Raw genomic sequence first — 21,664 nt, 5'->3', positions numbered from 1 at the left:
ATTGTGAAAATTAATTGTCTCAGTTATGATTGCACCAAACTTGAAAAACTTTATTTTGCTGAACAGAGAACTAAAATCCCTTTCTAACAAGGTGCCACACGACCCCCTTTGGAGGTGGAGGTGGAGGAGGGGTGTTGGAGGGGGATAATATTTTCTTACTGTAAATTGTCAAAGTAAGAATAAAAATCGACCTGTTTCAGGATTTTTCCACATAGTACCTAATAACGCTAAAAATGAATTCATTCCATACATATGGACCGCACTGTATAAATATCCACACATATGACCGAATAGAATTGAATTCTTCCCCTCTTTTGAATCTTTTTGCTGATGTGTTGATTAATAATCAGTTTACTACATGTTCAATTTTTTTCATTTTATTCAATTTCTTTCATGATGTTCAATTTTTCTTTTAGTTCATACATAAACTCTGGTAAAATTATTAGTCATCGAGTAGGTAGGTCATGTGATTCAAATTGTTATATAAAGCACTAAATAGGTAGAATGTATTCAATATGAAAACGCCTGGGGAAGCTATTGTATAGCGAAACACGTGTTGCTGTTTTGTAAACTGTTCTTTTGAACTGTTATATCTCCTGGGATACTTAATCAATTTAATCGAAATCAACGCCATTTGAAGCAGTACACTTTTGCCAACGTAACACAAGTCGATTGATTCTGTCAGCAAGAAAATTCGAGATTCGATGAAGTTGAAGAACGCCGTTTCTGTATGGTCTTGATTGGCAAAGGTTTTACCGGTGAGGAAGTTATCGAAGTGCTTGAAAAGATGGCAGTTGGTTGGCGAGAGGTCTGGGGCGTATGTTGGGTGAAGCAGAATTTCGACACTCAATTCGTTTAATTGCTGGAAGGTAATTTGTATAACGTTCGGATGGGCGTTGTCATGGAGCACTCTTCTGTTGACCAGTGCCTGCTGGTATTGGCGCAATATTTGGTACATTTCGTCGATTTCCTAACAATATAACTCTGCTGTGATGAATTAGACCAGCTGCTGACCACCATATAGTGACCATGGTCTTTTTTGGTTGGTTTTCGTTTTTGGGAAGTGCATGGGTGGCTCATCGGTGTCCAATCACTGTCCTGAATGTCTCGTTCTGTCGTATGGGATCCACTTTTCATCACGTGTGACGATCCGGTCAAAAATAAATCGTTTTGGTTGCAAAGAAGATCAGACTTCGAAACATGACAGTTTCTGTCGATCGTTCAAATCGTAGAGCACCCATTTCTCGAGCTGACGCCCAGTTCCGTCGCAATTGCACGCACCGTTTGTGATTGGTCAGTCTCCACCAGGATCCTCGAATCTTCGTCCTGGATTACTGTAGGTCGACGACTTTGAGGCTCATCTTCGAGACTGAAATCTCCTGAATTGAATTTCTCAAACCAACGTAGAACAGTGCATTCATTAACATTATTATTGCCATATGATATTGCCATATGCGCTTTGGTTCATTTGAAGGTGGTTGACAATGTTTCGTGGTGCATTTCATCAATTCGAACTTCCATTGTCTAATATGATATAAATTGATCTGAAATCCTTGGTTGCGATACGTTGACGACACCATAATATTGAACCATGGGAATACTGAACGAGACGCCTTTCTCAAAGACAACAACAATGAATAAGGAAGTCTACAACGAATTGCCATTCTTAGACGTATTGGTGAACTAAATGGGAAACACACTGTATATGGAAAACCCACGAGACAGTATCTGAACCAGGAATCCAACCACCATCGATCGACTAAGAGAGGAATCATCAAGACTCTACTAGACCGTGCTTTCGTTCTCTGCAATACAAAAAAAGGTCTCGAAAAGGAACTAGGCGTCATCAAAAATTACCTTCAACGAAATGGTTACTCCAAAGTGATGGTGTAACAGGTTTTAGCTAGAAGACAGCAAGAACTCCATAAGGAAGAGAAGCCGCCACAACCAGTACTTGTACTTCCCTACATCAGAGGATTGTCGGAAAGGATAAGAAGGATTGGGTCCAAGTATAATATCAGAATCTGCTTCAAATCTGGAAACACTATTCGTAGCAGTCTCACGAAAAGCAGGCCACCAAACGCGGACAGCGATTCCAAGAATTGCATTTACCGGATACCCTGCGATTTCGGAAAATCATACATCGGTGAAACTAAGAGGCCATTGAAATTTTGTATTGCCGAGTACAAGATATTTCAAAGAAGCCGCATATATGTTGTCCAACAACGCGTTTAGCCAAGCTAGCGTAGAGATACGTAACGTATGGAAACCTCTAATCAAGCGGAACACGACCAACTCCCGCCAAACGGTGAGCTCCCGCTAAAAACCAATGAAGCGGAAAAAGGGGATACGTGAAAACAGTCCAATGACCTATAAATACTCAGATCTCGAAGGAATGAGTCCCAGTAATCATCCGAAGACGAATGTGGATACTAACAATCGAAACGTTGTGAAGTAACTTGGTATGGAATGTTTAAATTTTATATTTTTAATTTTCATTTCTTGGTAATAATTTTTTAATTTTTTCAGCTCGTGTTAATAGTTAATTTTTTTTGTTTTTTTTTAGCTATCAGTTTTATGTTATTTTATTTTAATTTCAGTTTTTTGCCTGATAAAATTGTTTTTCAGCTAATCTTTTTATTTTTTTACAGATTTTTTTAGGGATTTCGAATCAATCTAAATCATATTAGACAATGGAAGTCCGAACTGATGAAACGCTTTGATTCAATTTGAATTCGTGGACAAAACTCGCTCAACGACATCATATACTAATAAGATGAAAATAGTTAAAATTTAGGAAAACAATTGTCAGCATCAATGCATAGAGTTATATATGGAGCTATAAAAACACATGCCATTGAAGCGGACAAAACTTTTGAAAAAACCTTATATAAAATAAACATTAATGGATGTTGAATATTGAAAATTTTGAGAAATAATTTAGTAGAAAAAAGTCACTACGACCAATATCTTCAGGAGAAATAAGAAACTAAGGACGATATCTCACTTTTTCTACAATATCCTTGAGCTGCATAACTGCCACACCAACCAAGCGATCTTCTCTTGCGAAGTAATAATCCTTAACGCAAATGTGAAGTTCGAAGCAGTCGAGTTGCTCCTCATTTCCGATAATGCTACAAAAAATAAAGGCTAGTGAAATTCATGATGGAGATATGTTATAGTGCAGTTTGAATAATCTGTTTATGAAACTGGCCGTGTTGAAAGTGTACATTGTGTATATACTATGTTCATTTGCTGTTACTTACAAATGAAAAGTTTCATTATACTTCGGAGACCAGTTGTTCGCTTTCGATTTCGTAGTGTGTTTCCTTTTCTTATCCGCTAAATGTGGTCCTATGAGATTTATTTCTACAAATGGCCTGAACATGCCCGTAACAACGTTCCATTTCAAGTCATTTGCTGCTACCACTGAAAACAATCGAGACGTGAACCAGTTGTACAGAGTTTGAAAAAATAAGTCAGTTATGATGACAATGATCGAAGTCTCTCAGTTAGTTAAGCAATGGCATTCGTGTAGATGGAAAGCTGAATGGAACAATTATTGTAAAACCCCCCGAGGTGGGTTAAAGAGCACGAAACAAAGCACAAGTACTACATTGAAATCCTTAAGGCACTCTAAGAGCGGTGCCTTTACGAAAATAGTGATTCACGTTGAATTTGAAACGCTCTCAGGAAGTTTATTCCACATAAACGCAGTCCTCCAAATAGAAGAGTCCTTGAACAGTGAAGTTCGAGGTGTACTGAGTTGAACCCCAACCACAGTCCATTACGTATTTCTGATATGTACCGTTCTTGGTGGAATCAAATGTGCCAAGTCACTCGAATACTTCCCGTGAAAGTATCTATAGAAGAGAGACAAATCTCCAACCTTTCTTCGATGTCCCAGATTGTGCCAAGACATATTGGTGTCCATTTTAAACCTCAACAATGAAAGTATCTATAGAAGAGAAACAAATCTCCAACCTTTCTTGTATGTTCCAGACTATCAAGGTTGCAAGTGATGTTTTCGTCTTCAATTAAGCTGATGGAAACCACCAGCTATAGGGTATGCTTAGAGTCATTTGGTGTATCATGTTTACAACGGTTTTATCAAGCAGATTCATTTTAGAGTTCATGGGTGCAATCTTTGAATGTCCTACAAAAAGGATTGATTGGATTCATACATGCTTCGTATCTCAGATGTATTGTACATGTCCTTTCTAGTAATGGCTTCAAGAAGCACAAATATCTGTTGAAACAGAGGTAAAGTAAGCCATCAGTTTCAGCAATCTCATCCTATAGATGGTGTTTTCTCCTAAATGAACAGTCCGAAAGAAATAATGTTTATTTACAGTTTTTCTAAATCGTCGTCATCAAATCATACAAAAGACCAAATATGCGATGCGTAGAAGCATGAAGAAGGACATACCTGCAAAAGATCATTTTCAGTGAAACTGCCATGAAATATTAAAGATTCATTCATTATATAACAATTATTGTATTGTAAACTGTGACCAGAAGTTAGCGAAGACTTCAAGAGAGTACCACCTCACCAATCAGGGTCTGCTTCCAAGAACTGAGACGTTATTTATCACTTCCCTTCTGCAAATTAGGGAGCAACCATGAAGTATCAGTTGTTCCTATTAGAAGTATGTCTCAAGAGTATCTGAACCAAGTAAGATTTACGTTCCACTTCACAGTCGACTATCTGAGAAAGGCACCAACTACTATTACCCTACTAGAATATACGATGCCGTAAATTACTTTTCAACACGTCAAGTCAGGCGAATTTTGGAACAGCTCAATATCAACAAGACGTCTGGTCCCGATGAAGTGGCCCATCATCAAACCTAAAAAGTGCGCAAATGAACTCGTACCAGTACTTTGCAGACTTCCCATCTTGTCTTACAAGGAAGGGGTTTTCCCCTTCAGTCTTTTTCCAGAAAAGACAAGAAAAATCTTTCAAATAATCAGTCGCTTTGATATCAGTGATATCAAAAGTCATGGCGAAGGCCGTAAACCACCATATTCTCAAATATTTGGAAGGCTTCAACATCTCGAGCAATCATTGATATGGCTTTTGGAAACAAAAATCAACAGGCGACCTTTTGTCGTATGTCATCCATATTTGGAATAACGAAATCGGGAATCATGGAGAGTTGAGAGCTGTTGGGCATGATATTTTTGAGGCCTTCAGCCGTGTGTGAAATGAGGATTTGCTGGTCGAACTTTGATGATATGGCTTGCAAGTGGCTGTCGATGGATATCTCTCGAATACTAATACCATCAACGTTGGTGTTCCTCCATATTGTCTCCAACGCTCTTTTCATTGTACATCAACGAAATATTGGAAAAAAACAACAATCTAATATATTGCTTTTCTGGCGACAGCACACTTGTCTCGTCATTCCCCTTGGATTCCAGGATATCTGCTGCGTATGCACATCTTCACCGGCAGCAGGAGGTTGCATATCTCAATGAGGATCTAGAGGCATCGAAAATACAGGCATCGGTTTTCTCCTAAAAGATAAATGTCTCCGTACCGGATATAATAACTTCAGGTCAAATGATTCCGCTTCGATTAATTTGTTGCGGGCTTTAATATACACCAAAGTATGTATTGGTACAATCATGTCACTGGAATTGAAAAGGCTGCTTCTCAAAAGCTTGAAACATTGTTCCGAACCAGAAAATGGTACACACCTCAGCAACTCTTTATGCTCTATAATGCTGAGATCAGACATACTTTGGAGTATTGTTCTCATATATGCATAATCTGAAGCTGCTGGATTCCACCCAGGAAAGAGTCATCCACCTGATTGGAGACACGAACCTCGGTTGCAACCTTGATAGCCTGGAACATCGAAGAAAGGAGATTTGTCTCTCTTATATAGATACTTTCACGGGAGGTGTTCAAGTGACTTGGTACATTTAATTACACCAAGAGCGGTACATATCAGAAATACGAAACGGGCTGTGGTTGCTCATTGTTTCGAAGTTCAACTCAGTACGCCTCGAAGTTCACTGTTCAAAAACTCATTTGGATGACAGCGTTTATGTGGAATAAACTTCCTGATAATGTTTTTCCAAACTGATTTGATCTTCAGCGATTCAGATCCAACAAAAATCTCTACTTTCGCACAGGAACCGCGCTTGAAGCGGCCGAAGGTTTTCCTGCAGTGTTTGTGTTTTGTCTTCGAGAAAAAACACAAACTTAAAAAACGAACAAAATTTTGCTATTGGAGACTGAGAAGGAAAATATAGACTTTGAGTAGTACTAACAGAGAAGTTCATGTTAAAACATTCTATTTTTGAAGAAGTGTAACAAAAGTTGAACCATTGATATCGAATAATACTGTGAAATATTTGCGTATGAATATAATTGTTCAATATGCACTGTTCTATATTGTGCTCAAATTATAATACAATTACGACTAACCTTTTACAGTAACCTTGTGCTCGCCTGTTCCTGGATGAGTGAAGAGGTCTACTTGGATCGAAACTTCTCCCACGCTTCCTTCTGGTCCATCCACGTTATCTGGAAATATTTGTATGTTTATAGTCGGTAATTTATTGTGTTATTGATATACGATTGAGTTTATAATAACTGAAGCATTATAGAGCTGGACGGACTGCATAAAAATTTGAGCCATTGTATTTTGTCTTCGAATTATTATTGAAGTTTCGTTTGAAGACTCAAGTGAATTTTATGTAGGAACGCTCAGCTCTATGTTGGTGTTAAAAAAAACATGCTATCTAGAATTTCAAGAACTGATAATCTAATGGTGATTTTTTCGATAGTAGGTGAAAATGGTGGTACGAAATTGATAGTACATTCATTTCTGAAAATTTCGCATTCTCGTGTATGTGAGTGATTAATTCGAATCATACGTGATATTTTACAGTTGAGAAAGTACTATTAATGTATAGTATAGTGTATAGTAGATTCATATTACGACTCGAAGAACAATTTGAATTCATGGGAGCACCCTTTGAGATACAGATTCTGTGATCAAAAATACTTTTTAAGTGCTGGTTCAAAATAATCACGACTACGTAGTGCTCATATATATCAAACAGGACTTCGAACAAGTCTGGTTTGAAGGTCTTCTTCATATATTGCTTAGTTTTGACAAGCTTCGAGGTCTGGTTCGTAGAATGAGTTCTCGCAGAAAGGTGGAATATGAAATGTACGAATCTCTGTTCAATAAATTGATGGATGTAGCCATTACTACGTGGTAGGAAATCATAATGAAGAAAAGAGAAATGAAACTTTCTGTTTTGTCCTATACGGACATTTTCAAACTTATACAATAAACTCTCTGTTCAGTAATAAGGAGATTTCGTCTGTGTCAGTGTTGTTTCCCACTGTTTACGGCTCTTTCTCTTCGTCTTTCTTCGAGTTAATCTTTGTATCTAGACTTGGAGATAGGAGTACTGATGACCACATTCACGAGAATAAATGAAAGGAAGTTCGAACAGTCGCGTGTCAAAAATTTGGATACACCGAAAAATAACTTTCGATTGCAAGATGCATGACAGGATAGCTCATCTGTCATCAACAGGCTTAGATTTAAGGCTGCCATACCAAATGTCCGAGCCTATCATCATGTATGCTTCTGACGTCATCCTACATTCAATACCAGAAGAGATTATTCACGGTGAGTGTGGCAGAAGAATCTACCATTGCATCAAACACCTCTGAATTTTTACTCATCGACTGTCTCAAGTCTCAAGTCTTTGGATGTTGTTCGTCTGAAGACAGAATATATATTTCATGAAGAAAAATCTTCTTGGATTTTAATATAATCCAAAACTATTCATGCGACTCTTCTCTCAACTTTGTAAATATATTTACCGACTCGATTGAAAATGTCAACTTCAGTTTTTCCATTTTGAATTCTGGACAAATTTGCCTTGGTATTTTGTACAGAACCAGTTGTTTTAAAATTTGACACATAAAGTTGCGCGTGAATTTCACTTACATTTTTGTACAAATCTATTACCATGATCGCCATAGATTTTCACTTGCATACGGAAAGGTTGTTTAAATCAGTCGTGATTGACAAAAATTCGTTGGAAATAAAATTTACCATAAAAATAACTATACAAGTTTATTGAATTTTCAATGAAAAATACACTTTTGATTCAACGAAATTTAATTAAACAGATAAAATCTTGGTGGTAGAGTCATGGTCGAATGGAATTTGCAGCAACAACGTTTCGTTTGCTACTGCGGCAGAATCATCAGTGATGTGCGTTGACTGCTAGCACGAAGGTTATATCTTGAAGTCTCAGCAACGATTGACTGGTGAGCTTCGTGTTTACTCATATTTATAATTTTGGCGGATGGTGGGGGTAATGGAGGGAGTAGTGGCGCGGTGTCCATGCGAATGCTCACTTCTATTTGGTCTTCACGTTTGCAGGGCGGTTCTGACTGGTTCGCACTGTTTCTAGGTTGTTCTGATTGGTCAACGTTGTTGACAGTTATGTTGCTAGTGAGATGCCAATCGAAATTGTATTCTAGTACATTTCTAGCTCTCTTGAGTACTGGATACCACGTTTTGTTGACACGTAAACTTTTTCCTGAATCCAAGGGCCTCTTTATAAAGTCATGGGCGTTAATGCGTTGAATCAAACAGGACGATAGTGTCTGTCTTTTTCTGATAGCACTTGTTCTAAAATTGTGGATTTTTCCGGATGCATGAGGTGGCAGTAAGGGTTCAGCTTTTGTATCCTTCTGCTGATGATGCGTTCAGTAGTTCTGATGTTACAGGGAATTATGTATACCCAGTATATGTCGAAGGCTTTTTTTGTCCTTGGCCGATCTTTTCTCAGTTTCACTTTTCCATTGTGAACTGAGTGCGAGGTTGAACGGAGGAAAAAACCAATTATTCAGGTTTTTGATGAAAACCCTTGTATTATACAAGCGAATCACAATACTTTGAACATTAATATTTGGGCTGGCACTCTAATAGGGTGACTATTTCACTCCCCGAATAGTATTTCATGTCTTGAGGCGAATTTCAATATTGCGAGCCAGTGTTTATAGTTCTTTAATAACCACAAACAGTGATATTTCCAGATAACACCAACATACTAGTTAATGTTTCAGAAAATAGTTCCACTATAATTGTATTTGCTTTTTTGATGATAAAACCCAATAGGGATGAAAAAAGCATATTGCGCTCAATTTCAACCGGCTAACTTCAGCCAAATAAGATCATTTTCAATCATGTGATGACTCACGAACAAAGCGGGGTTAATATCCAATCAGGAACATAGCTTAATTAGGCACTTTAGGTATTCATTATCTATAATGTTTGGATTTGACAGAAGTGTTCGATCACAATTCTACGTAATACTTTGAATCGCAATTTTGATTCGACGCCTGATTCAATTTCATTTCAGCTCGAAGCCAATTTATCTTGCCGATTGAGCTTTGATTAGAGTCTTCCGACAGAAAAATTCTAATGGTCCTTTCACTTTTATCTTGCTCAAAGTGGGAAATAGATCAGTGAAAGGCGAAATGATTTCATTTTGATTCACAAATGGAGTTACAGAACAGTAGATACAGGGGACCTGAATTTTCAACATATGAAATTAGTATTATTTCACTGGCATGGGTTATCGATATTGTCATATTCGTATGTCATATTCGTATTCGGAAAGTAACCTGATTTGAAAATATTTCATTGTTTTTTCTCATTTTATCACTCATCTTGATTATTTTTCATTTTATTTTTATTGTTCATTTGTAATTGAAATTTCACTTCTGTATCTGTAGAGTAGAGAGTGAGTGTAGGCCACATGTGACCCATTGTACATCCCTCAAAGGAGTTGTCCTCCTAGGTCACCGTCCATCCTGTTCTGTCCAGGAAGGTGGACAGGTCTCTGGGATACATCTCCTTTATATGGGCAGGTGTAGGCCAAGACTCACCGAACACACACTCTCTTATTGACGATAAATCCAGACACATCCTGCAAAGAGGTGTGTCCACTAGCCCCATATTGTGGAGGTGTTTCCTTAGTTGACAGTGGACAGTCACATATACTACTGCTGAGCGTAGATTTTTCCTGGTCATCGCCAGACATTTCTTAGGCGCCAGCTTTCCAGGGTGGCCCAGGGTGATCCTGTCAAAATTGCATACTTTATTTTCAGTCCATCTCTTTAGGGATTGAGCATGGGTGTGACATTTGGTTACTTCCACAATTGTCCAAGTCATCAAGCCGTAGGTGCCACTGGGTCCTAAAATTCTTAGTCCAGCCGCTTTCTTGGCTGAAGAGTCAGCAATGCGATTACAGTGCAGATTGTTATGTTCTTGCCAGAAATTCCTCATCTGGTTATTTATTCTGTGATGGTTGAGATACCAGCCAGTTCTGTTTGGACCACGCAGGTAATTTTTCGAATTCCCTACTTAGGCTTAGTGATCTGGAGTACACTCCACATCCTGAGCCTTCTTTGGTTTTTGAACCGTCTGTATAAATGCGTATTGCATTTGTAGTATCTGACTCAGTGTTCTGTTTCATTTGTATTTTGTAGGGTTCATTAAACACAAACCTGGGTTCTGCCTGCAGCAGAGGTTGCGCAGTGAGCGCTTCTCAGCATAGGCTCAGTCTCAATTGACACATTCCTACTTCGAGGTTTACACCAGCCGTGCGCAATCTTTTCATGGCCATTAACGCAACCTCCTTAACGTACAGGTCCAGAGGGCTCAGACCAGTAATTAATTCCATTGCCGCGGTTGGTGTGTGTCTCATGGCTCCTGTGAGGTTTATGCAAGCCAGTCGCTGTATTTGATATAATTTTTGGATGGCCGTTGCCTGTAGAACTTTCGGTCCCCATGCAATGGCTCCGTACGTTATCATAGGTCTTATTATTGCAGTGTAGATCCAGGTGACCACCCGGGGTGAAAGACCCCATGCGCGTCCCACTGTCCTCTGACATTACTCAAGAGCCACATATGCTCTCTATGCTCTATTCTATATGTGAGAGGTCCATGTTAGCTTTCTGTCGAGGATAGTACAAAGGTATTTCTCTTCAGAGAAATTTAGTATGTTTTTGAAGTGAGGAGGTTTTAAGCCCGATAAACTTTTTTCTGGTGAAAAGAACCATCTGAGTCTTCTTGGGGTTGAACGACACTTAGTGTTCCTTACACCATGTTTCTATTATTTTGAGCCCATCCTGCGCTCTATCGCACAGTGTGTTCACAATTTTGCCGGTCTGCAAGATAACTATGTCATCTGCATATGCAATTTTGTAGAATACATTATTGTTGAAGTGATTAATCAGGTTATCCATAAAATTTCACTTTGTAGGACAGAACAATCTTTAAATGATCTAATAACATCATTCTGTTGAAAATATATTCGTCAAAATCTGTTATTTTGTTAATAACGTGTCTCTCTTCCACAGCAACAACTCTCGAGAGTCGTAACTTGTGTGATCTGAGGCTTAATAATATTTTTCATTAACGTTCGATTCCTAGTACGGATTCCTAGCATTGGATTTTGAAATTTCAAAATTTTATTCAGAATCTGAAAATGAACCGTTCGAAAAAGTTTAAATTCCAGAAATTCTAACTATACTCTCAAAACTGATATATCATCAGTCATTAAGTAATTTGTGTTCCATTCGAATATCCCTTAAATAACATGATTATGCGTCAAGATTACATATCTTCATATACAGAAACCACAAAAGCGACTGAACAATCATTATTTTCGTTTTATTTCATTATTCATCCAAACAAAAAACTCAATTTGAGTATATATAGCCTAGTAATTGTTATTTATCCACAAATATATCATGTTCGCACATGTCAAAAGGCCTCAAACACCCGGTATACGTTGCTATTGAGAAAATCGTCAGTAATATATAGGTTACGACCGAGTTCAGTGCTTTCTCTGCTCGTCACGCTTTTATTTTCATCTTTTTCACAAAAACCTCCCGCTTTTACAAAATCACCACGGTGCAATATCTCGTCAACAAATACAGTCCACTTTTCAGTAAATTGTAAAATCGACATCTAAGGAAAACTTGCCATAGCAGACGTGAGACAAGTTAAATACTGTGGTATTTGATGAATAATACAACTGAAACCTCTGGCGTTGAAAATTGATAATTTTTCTTTATCTTTTGAAGACGCTAACTTGATTGGTGAACCGTTGACGTATTGCAGTTCTATTGATTGGGAGAATTGCTTGTTTTTAAATTGTGTTACTTATTCATGACTTTCTGTTTCAGAAACTATCATATGAAAGATTTCCATCATAACATACTCATATAATGCATACTGGCAAAAAACAGAAATATTGAATCCTAGACATGCCTTAGTAGCAGTTCGAGTACCAAGTTCCAGTACGTTCATGCTGAAAAACTTGTATTGTTACCCGAACTTTGCCGAGGGTATCTAAGAAATACTGAGGTAAATTATCGTCAAAACTTGAATAAGTAAGGAAACCCATAATTGGAATTAATTGCGTGAAGTACCTGTAGAAATTCATTCAAGACCAAGGTCTCAACTTCCAGTCGGGTGTCTAGAAATAGTTAATGACACTGTTGGGCATTTGGAAAACTAGAACGAAAGCTTTCCGCTCTGTCTGATCAAAGTGACTATGGCCAATGTTCTCTTGTTTGTTGACAACAAAGTTGACGAAAAATCCTTCTCGATAATGTTTACAATTTGAAGGAAAATGTGGGTATCTTTCAATTCCAGGTTATAACTCACAAACAATAGGATTGCAGAGATTGTATAGGCACCAAGATGGTACCATGGCACCAAGATGAACTACTTCTTTCCGATTCGAAACAAGTAATGTTTTTTAGACAATAGAAAGAAGAAGGTCACTAAAACATTTCTGGAGCAGTGAAACGATACATTAGGAAGTATCAAATTTGCATTTACGTGCCACGTTAGACTTTAGTCGCAATGAATGATTTGCTTATGAGAGTGATAATCAAAATAGTATCTCATATTGAAGGATTTGTCCTAATACTGGTTTTATTTAATGATCGTTGCAGTAATTGAATACTATATCATTTAAAATAAAATTCTCGGAGATGGAGATGGTAAAAATTGAATAACTTACACATTCTTCACTATGATTCATGACTTGAACAGTTTGGACTACTTTTTATTTCTGTTTCGTAATCCTAAAAATAACGGCAAAGCTGCTTGGGGGCAAATTAGCGAACCGATTCAATCGATCTATCAAAAAACTAATCAAAGAAATCTATTGCTAGTAGCTACCAATTTCAAACTAAATGCTATATTATAAAGAGCAGATGTTGCAGTCGTAGGTTAACCATCGGATTTCGATATTCTCGTATTGACACGAATAATAATAATAAAAATGATAGTGAAAATTCAACAGAATACATTTAATTCGGAAACTTCGAAACAAGGATCATAAAAAGTGAGATTTACTGGACTTTTTAGTCATATATTATATACGAGAATATCTAAACTGATTGGAAAACGTAATCGATAAAATTCTGGCGCAATGCTTCAAACTAGCAGAAGTCGATTGTCATAAAATGTCTACCTTGTTGGATATCACTTTCCCTTCTCTTTTTTGCCTTCAAAGGCTCCTCTAGCGCTTCTAGTCCTGTTTCTGTGTCTGTTTCGTCTCTTATCGATATTTGTCTTTGCAGCATCGTTTGCTTATTATTTAGCGGCACTTGAGTAGGAACAGCAATTGTTTTAATTCGAAACGACTGTAGAAGAGTTTCTAAAGAGTTTTCTTTAAAGTATGAACTGACAAAAACTACAATTACCATTCGTTTTCATTGTATCGAACAGATTGAAAGCGCTCTGATTTTGTCTCCCACATAAAGAAATAAACTTTTGGTGGTGGTGAATGATATTAATCTCTTGGCTAATTTCATCATACTTATAAGTAGATGGACAAAAATCGTTCTATGGTAGCATGCGCAGTGGCTACCTGGCATTCAACGTGTAAGGAAAAGTGCATTCAACGTGTTAGAAAGAGCGCATCGGTCAGGAGAGCACCGACTTAGATGGAGCTGATCCGTTTCAAAGATAAGGAAGATGTAACGGGCGTCTCAAAAACTCAATATACAAGGTGAATAACAAACGGATCAGTTCCATCCAAGTCGGCGCTCTCCTGACCGATGCGCTCTTTCTTACACGTTGAATGTCAATATGCGCTCTTTCTTATCTGTCGAATGCCAGATAGTTACTGCGCACGCTGCCCATGTGCTCCTATATTTTCAAAAATGATCTACATTATCGTTTTGCACGTTTCCCAGATTGGGTTATTAGATTCAGATTCTTTATTAACCATTTGTAGTCAAGCTGTGCTTGGATATGGCAAGTCATATTACACTAAGTAGCACAAATTTACAAATTTGGTAATTCGGATAGGGACTTTCCCAAATTTTTTGAACAATGAACTGTACAGATGCCACAGTATGTGAATACTTTGATTATTAGCTCGTTATTCTCGTTCTGATTTTTTGATGAATTGTGTCACAATTGACCTTCAAAAAGCTACGAAACTGAGCGACTGCCTATGCCCATTTGAGACAAAAGCCACTCCTCTCTAGACATGTGAGTATTCACAACTACCCCGTCAATGGCAGTGTTAAAGGATCCAAAGCGCAAACGGAAACTAAGTCACTAGACTTCTGGTATTCACTGTAATAAATGACAGCAAACCGAGACCGTTAATCACATTTTTAGATACTTCTGAGCACCAAGCAACACTGCATTGCTAGAACATGAATGTTAATACCTGCACAGATGACAGTTATGAGGCAACGAAGTTGCATCACATAAAATTTTGATTACGACGAAAAACATCCTTTTTTTGATAGAGCATCGAATTGTGGATAATCTACCGGTCGCTGATCTGTTTTGATCCTATTGGAAAAGTGTTTGTGAGCAAACAAAACACTGCAGTCCTTACGAACTTCGACAGCCTGAACACAATAAATTGCGGTTAAAGTTTGAAGAGTTCTTGCCCTTGTCTTGGCAACAACGCCAATTGAACAGAATGTTCAACTGTATGGGGAGCATACATGTCTGAATATAACTCATATATACTGGTAGGGACAGAGAAGGAGGAAGCTGGCTGTAAGTCATAACAGATATACTTCGCAGGAGTATGTGATTGATTCAGTTCGATTTCCACAAGGCATTTAAAGCTCCTTTCCATTAGGTCACTGCACATTTGGATATATGAACCATATATATATTTCAAGAGGACTGCTCCCCATAATAGTAGGAGATTTGAGCCGGTTCTAAGCCTCCCCCCACCACTATGACGTATTAATTGCTTTTTTATTGGTTGTTGTTTGGTGAAGTTAATGTGATGTGACCTTGAAGGGTGTGGTGTATGGATCGTTCAGAAATTTTTTCCCGGTTCTAATCCTCCCCCCACCAATATGACGTGTTATTTGCTTTTTTTTTGTTGTGCAGTGAAGTCAAGGCGTTGTGACCTTGAAGTGTCTGGTGCATGGATCGTTCAGATTTTTTTTTCATATGAGATTTTGTGTGTGTATGTGTGTATGTGTGTGTGTGTGTGTGTGTGTGTGTGTGTGTGTGTAAGAGAATGCACGGTACAGGGTTTCATCATGTGCTTGTTTGTCTATGTACAAACATACGTCTGCATACTTCGAAGATCCTCCAAGTAATGAATGCTCCATCGGTGTGAGGGCACCAAGTTAGTAGTGGAGTGACCTCACAGCAATAACCGTTCAACGGCTAGAGAGCGACATGTTCACTCCACGACGTGTGGCAGAGTAATACGTATTCATCGGTCTGCTCTCACCTCCCTCGATGTAGTGAAGGATGTGACGTAACGCCCCAGACTCGCCATCAATGGTGACACGCAGGCGGGCGAGGACTGTGCTAACGTCTGTCTTCTCCGAGAGCGCAACGACAATTGCTTGTTCGGCTATCGCTCTCGAAGCAGTGAATGATGTGACGTAACGCATCACCCTACCCTCGCTATTGATGGTGACACGCAGGCGGGCGAGGACTGTGCAAACGTCTGCCCTCTCTGAGAGCGCAACGACCACTGCTTGCTCGTGCCGGCAACTGTTATCGCATCAAATTGGGAGATGGGCTTGGCTGTGACGTCAGGCATCTCTAGTGGATAGCAACTAGCAATGTGAACCTGTCACAGTTTCATGGTGGGGGTGACTCGCACTGTTTAATATAAAAGAAATGCCTGGCACACTATGAAATCAGTAGACGAATATATCTGCAGCAGTTAGCAATTGGTAGAGTGTTATTCAGTTCGTAATAGAAGGAAGACGGTGAGTGTATTTATCTGTTGGAAATTGTTTATATTTTCATATATATTATCATCATGTCCGTTTCAAAAGTAGACTTGAATAAAATTAATAATTTGATTGTACAGGAGGTTGAAATACTAGAGCAAAAGGCCTTATCATCATTGCCAATTGATGAAGTGTACGTAATTAAAAATATGTCAACTTATTCTACACGATTTGGTAAATCAATTTTATTAACTTTGCAAGATGTGAGCAATGATAAATTATTTAAAACATGGCTACCAAAACGTATTTCGTTGCAATTCAGTGATGACGATATATCTTGTATCAACTCATCAGGTGGTAAATATACGATGGTGTATTTAGGACAGAGCCAACAAAGTTTTGCTGGCATGAAAACGCGATCTCTAGTTAAATTCAATATGATTGAATAATAATTGTAATAATTTATAGCGAATTTCTTTAGGTCATAGCTTACAAAGTTTTTTGGTGTGAAAACGCTAACTCTAGTCAAATTCAATATGATTGAATAATAATAGTAATTATAATGAATTTCTTATTGTTTTATTAATATTCATATATTAGATGATAATTATATGGAAATATAAACATTACTAACTTAGTTGAATACACCCACTTTGTAACTACAAGTAAAATGGGAATGTGAGTATTATATCACTGAAAAATTGGAGGTTGCTTATTGTTTTTTTTTATTCGATTTCAGTTCCACCATTTAAAGATGTGGATGCAGTACGCAAGTCAAGATTGGGTCGATGTTGTAGATCTCAAATCATCGGTTCAACATTTGTCGTCTAAATTGAAGGTGTTGGGTGATGGAGCCGAACATGCAAGCAATTATGATATGAGTGTATGCTATGATGAAAAACAAATCGAATTATGCCTTCGTGATGCTGAGAAGTATTGGAGTGGTGCAGAAGTTTGTAACAAATTTTTGGATAATGAATTGGAATTGTGGCAACTTTGTGAGGTTATGATTGAACTGAACCTAAGAAGATTCCTGTATAGCCTCCAACCATACTTGCCAGAATGGATTATTCATCACTTTGAATTGAATGATGAAAATCGAGAGGAAATTGAAGATGGTCGCGAAAATGATGATTATGAGGAAGAAGTTATTTTAGATAGTCTGTATGTTCCTGTAAATCATAAATAATGTCAAATAAAAAACTTTGTATTATTTTCATGTTTTATTTATTTAAATCTCATGAAATACAATAGAAAATGATTACAAAACAATAAATATGATATAAAATACAATACATGATATAAGTCAGTTACAAATAAAAAAAAGATCATAAAAATAGTATATGATAGAGTGAAAAAAAGTGTCAATATCTGCTATGAACTGAACCATCCAATGCATTGTATGTTAAAACTGTATCATGCAAAATTAATGCATATACTTTAGTGTTGTCTGGAAACTTGGTCTTCCTCGTCTCAAACTCAATCTTTATATCAATAGTTGATGATTTTGTTGCATTCGGTTGATGGGAACAATCGATGACGAATAGTGGATTCTCTCTAAATTGCCCAATGTCCATCAGAGGTTCACTCATATCTTTATCATAATAACTTCGCTGGAAACTCTCAAAAGCATAATAAGCAGGAGCATCAAGTTTTTTATCGAAATTCAAATTCCAACGCTCATATGGATAAACTTCAGAATTCAAGTATACTCGAATACTATTGATATCAGCAGTTGTGAATTTTGTAATATCCTGTGTTCTATCTTCAGATGTGGTAGTACTTTGGAATGCGATGATGACAAAACGAGGAGTTTCCAATGCATTAGTTGTTTTGATGGCCCATATGTCTGAAGAAGTCCCACGTAATGATGGTAGTTCATAGAGGTCCCACATACGATACGCCAACTTGATTTTGGCATTCAGACCGCTTTTGTTTATTCTACTCAAAAGTTTGAGCTTGTGTTTATCATCTGGTACAATATGTCTTATTTTCCATTCGATTTTATTTATTTCCAAATCAGCATCAACCTCACCTATATACGAGTTTTTGAATGATCGAGCGATAATCAAAATCAATTCCTGTTTGGCATTCAAGATACTTTTGTTGTAATCTTCAGCAAAACCCATCAAATATTTCAGTGGTAGTTTTCCACTAAAAACATGACTGTTTGTATCCAAGATATCTTGCTTCAATTGTGAAAGTCCCCAACCAGATGTCAATAATGTGTTAGCATGAGATTGTCCAAATGATATCATGGTTTTCATTGTAGATGTTATCCCAGGTTTTCTAACAACAGCCACTTGTTCACCACCCATTTCATAACGAATTTCGTCAAAGAGAAATGCAATTGCATTATTCGAGAGATAGCATGTTTTCGCTACATCTTTGGGGGTGAATTTACCTTCTATGTAAATGAAGCTGTCGGCAATATCTAGTATAACATCTTGATTATTGATTGCAATTCTGATTTCATCCGAATTTCTGAATAGCGGTGATCCATAGGGCTTATATGTGTGCTCATGTAAACTTATGAGAGAATGATCGAGCACTGGTTCATTGAATATATTCAACTTTTCACTGTTTGTTTCGAGCACCATTGTTATTTTCTCACTTTCAATCCAATTGATTTCAAAAATTTAAGATCACTCACAGACAGAGCGTTATGTGCTAACTGTTTAGCATACACTTGTGGAATGAGCTTCTTTTTATGCACACTTTTCTTTTTATGCACACCTTTCTTTTTGATAGTGCAACTCGTTTGGGATTGTTCAATGCGATTTTGTCTATTGTAAATGAAACCCATAACAACAGTTATTCGATTTTCTTCAATTCCAAAATAATGAAAATCTCTTCTTCACTTCCAAAATCGATAAGGTTATTTTTTTCATCCAAAATACGCACTGTAATGTTGTGAATCAATTGACGACCTTCTGGACTGACAGGCATATATATAATACTGTGTGGTTCTTTAGTAAGATTGTAGCCAGGTTCAACATCAATATCGAATGAGAAAAGAATGTGAGATTCTTCACCATTTATATATGAACCTGATATTATATTGCAATCTAAGCGGATAAGTCTCACAGTTGTAATGTTTATTGGTAATGATGATTCATGTATCTGATTTGGTGGAAATATTCCATGAGCGAACCCCATCATTTCTGCTATAGAATTTGGATGTGTCAGATCAATTTCATATTTGGATCGCATTTCACATTTGAATGTATTATTATTGGCGTGTAGATAGAAAATATCATCTGCAACGACATCATTTGGTTTTTTATCATGAAACAATCTGAACATGATATGTTTCTGTATGACGGCATTGATCTCTTCTATTTCGTAAGCACCACATGGAATTTCAATTGTCAACTTTTGGGGTATCGATGAGTTGTCATTACTGATTCTAAAACTAACTAAGTTATTAGCTTCAGTTATATTATTGATTGTATTGCATCCATAGAATCCCAAAAGTCCTAATCCATAACGACTGTTCCTATCCAATTCAATTGGTGGAAAAAAATCCGCACTCAAGACACTTGTCCCGACAGCTTGTAGCTCGAACTTTCGTGACATGACTGATGAATATTTTGAAACACATTTCAATTTATTATTGTACACAGCAACAGCACATTTGAGACAATTTACACTTTTTGGAAGGTGTTGTATTGTAATAAGTATCATTTTTATTGATACCAATATTCACATCCTCTATATTACAAATACAACACATAGATTTTCGAGGTATAGGACCATCATTAACATCCGAATCTGAATTTTGATCGTGGTGGTGCTCATAACAATATCTATGTTTCATTATATCGATGTCATCTTGCAGATGCTTAGGCAACTTTTCCCAAACATATGCAATCTCATGTGCAACACATGCAAGTATCACTTCCTTAGGCATATTTGCAAGCATCACTTTATCCATTTTTTTCAAGGTACCATATTTTGAAAACATTCTAAGTGAAAACCCCATTCCCTTGATAGCCTCCCGATCCAGTTTTGGTGTTGAATCCATTTTTATTTGGAAAATTATTTAGAGAGAAACTGCAAGCACAAGTGACCACAGAGAACTGTATTAAATTTCTGTTGTCGATCATAGTTATATTTGATTTTTACATTCGAACATTTTCGAAAGAATCGAGTCAATTCCAATGGTGGGGGTAGATCTCCAAAACTATCAAAATATGTGACTTCTTTCCCACATTTTTTATATGCCACCCAATGTGTTCCTGGTCCACTTATTCCATCTAAATTAACAATAGCTGTCTCGTTTTGTTTTGGACCTGAAGATGGTAATCTATCACGCATAAAAACACCACGAAAATGTGGAATTTTCATTTTTTGTGCATAATAACTGAGATCGAGATCAGTAAGAGGCCTCTGAGGTAGGGGTTCAATCAGTTTTTTGTTTTGTTTGTGGCTTTGTATGGTTTTAAATATAGTCCTAAACCTTTACGGTATGGTTTGAGATATATTCCACTTCCGCGTTTGCCTAATGCTACAGCCTCCATGGTTTTATTGTGACGATTGGCTTCCATTAAAGCCGCTCTGCTGGCTTTTGCCGAATTCACGGCCTTGGTAATACCAGCAGCGGCTCCCGCCAAACTTCCTAGTGCGGATAGTCCAGCAAAAATTGGTATCAATGGTAAAAGTCCACCGATCTTGGGAACAGGAATTATGCGTGGTGTGCGGATTTTCTTCTTTCCACCGGCAGCTTTAAGGTATTTACGTGCCGCCTGCAATGCCACAGTGATAGCTTTTTTGCTATTATTCGTCACAAATTGATTCCCACCAGCTTTCTTCAATACATTTCGCACTTTATGGACTATCCCAGCACCAAATGCAACTTTTTTAATATTATTTTTCTTCGATTGTTTCCTCTTACATTTTTTCTTATTGGTACTACAACCCATGCCCATATGTCTTTTCGCTTTCATAATGTTGGTGACAAGTAATGCAGCTGCTCTTTCCCCAATACTCGCGTCCTTTGATTTAACCCTATCCCAAGCGCTGTATTCAAGTTCTTTGTCGGCTAAATGTCTTGCTGCAAGATCAGATGGATGCTTAGAATATTGAATATCGTGTTTTTTGCATTCAATATCTAATTTATTGATTCCAGGATCGTTACGAGCTAAACGTTGTTTCAATTTTGTACCCGGTCCACAGTATTGATATCCTCCAGGTAGATGTAATTCGAAAGGAAGTTTGTTTATTAAATCATTAACAAAACCACAACCTCTTTTAATTTTACGATCACTTTCAATACGTCCGTATCGTTTGATGGTACACATTGAAATGAATAAGCTAATAACATTTATATAGTCTCCAACCACGGCACGATGCGCATTGTAAAACAGAAAGAAAAGTTTGCTGTAGATAATCTAGATGAGAAATTTGGGT

The 21,664-nt window shown here is 37.4% G+C and overlaps 1 protein-coding gene across 11 annotated transcripts in view; it reads right to left on the bottom strand.

The window, feature by feature from the left end:
• unc-13 overlaps positions 1 to 21,664 on the bottom strand; it is a 477,247-nt gene that overhangs the window by 9,207 nt on the left and 446,376 nt on the right. For 8 of the 11 annotated variants that reach the window (XM_074177326.1, XM_074177324.1, XM_074177325.1 and 5 more), the window contains 4 exons: positions 13,549 to 13,683; positions 6,440 to 6,538; positions 3,267 to 3,429; positions 3,008 to 3,134 (listed from right to left, as the gene is read on the bottom strand). In XM_074177326.1, coding sequence (XP_074033427.1) covers positions 3,008 to 3,134; positions 3,267 to 3,429; positions 6,440 to 6,538; positions 13,549 to 13,683 — 524 coding nt within the window. The remainder of the gene's footprint in view (positions 1 to 3,007; positions 3,135 to 3,266; positions 3,430 to 6,439; positions 6,539 to 13,548; positions 13,684 to 21,664) is intronic. The other 3 variants (XM_074177323.1, XM_074177321.1, XM_074177322.1) reach the window with 1 other exon arrangement.

The sequence above is a fragment of the Leptinotarsa decemlineata genome, unplaced genomic scaffold (assembly GCF_025532065.1).
Source record: "Leptinotarsa decemlineata unplaced genomic scaffold, Ldec_3_MD MMD2_tig00002974_RagTag_RagTag, whole genome shotgun sequence".
Classification (NCBI taxonomy): Eukaryota; Metazoa; Arthropoda; class Insecta; order Coleoptera; family Chrysomelidae; genus Leptinotarsa; species Leptinotarsa decemlineata.
This window is presented reverse-complemented; position numbering and strand designations above follow the sequence as displayed.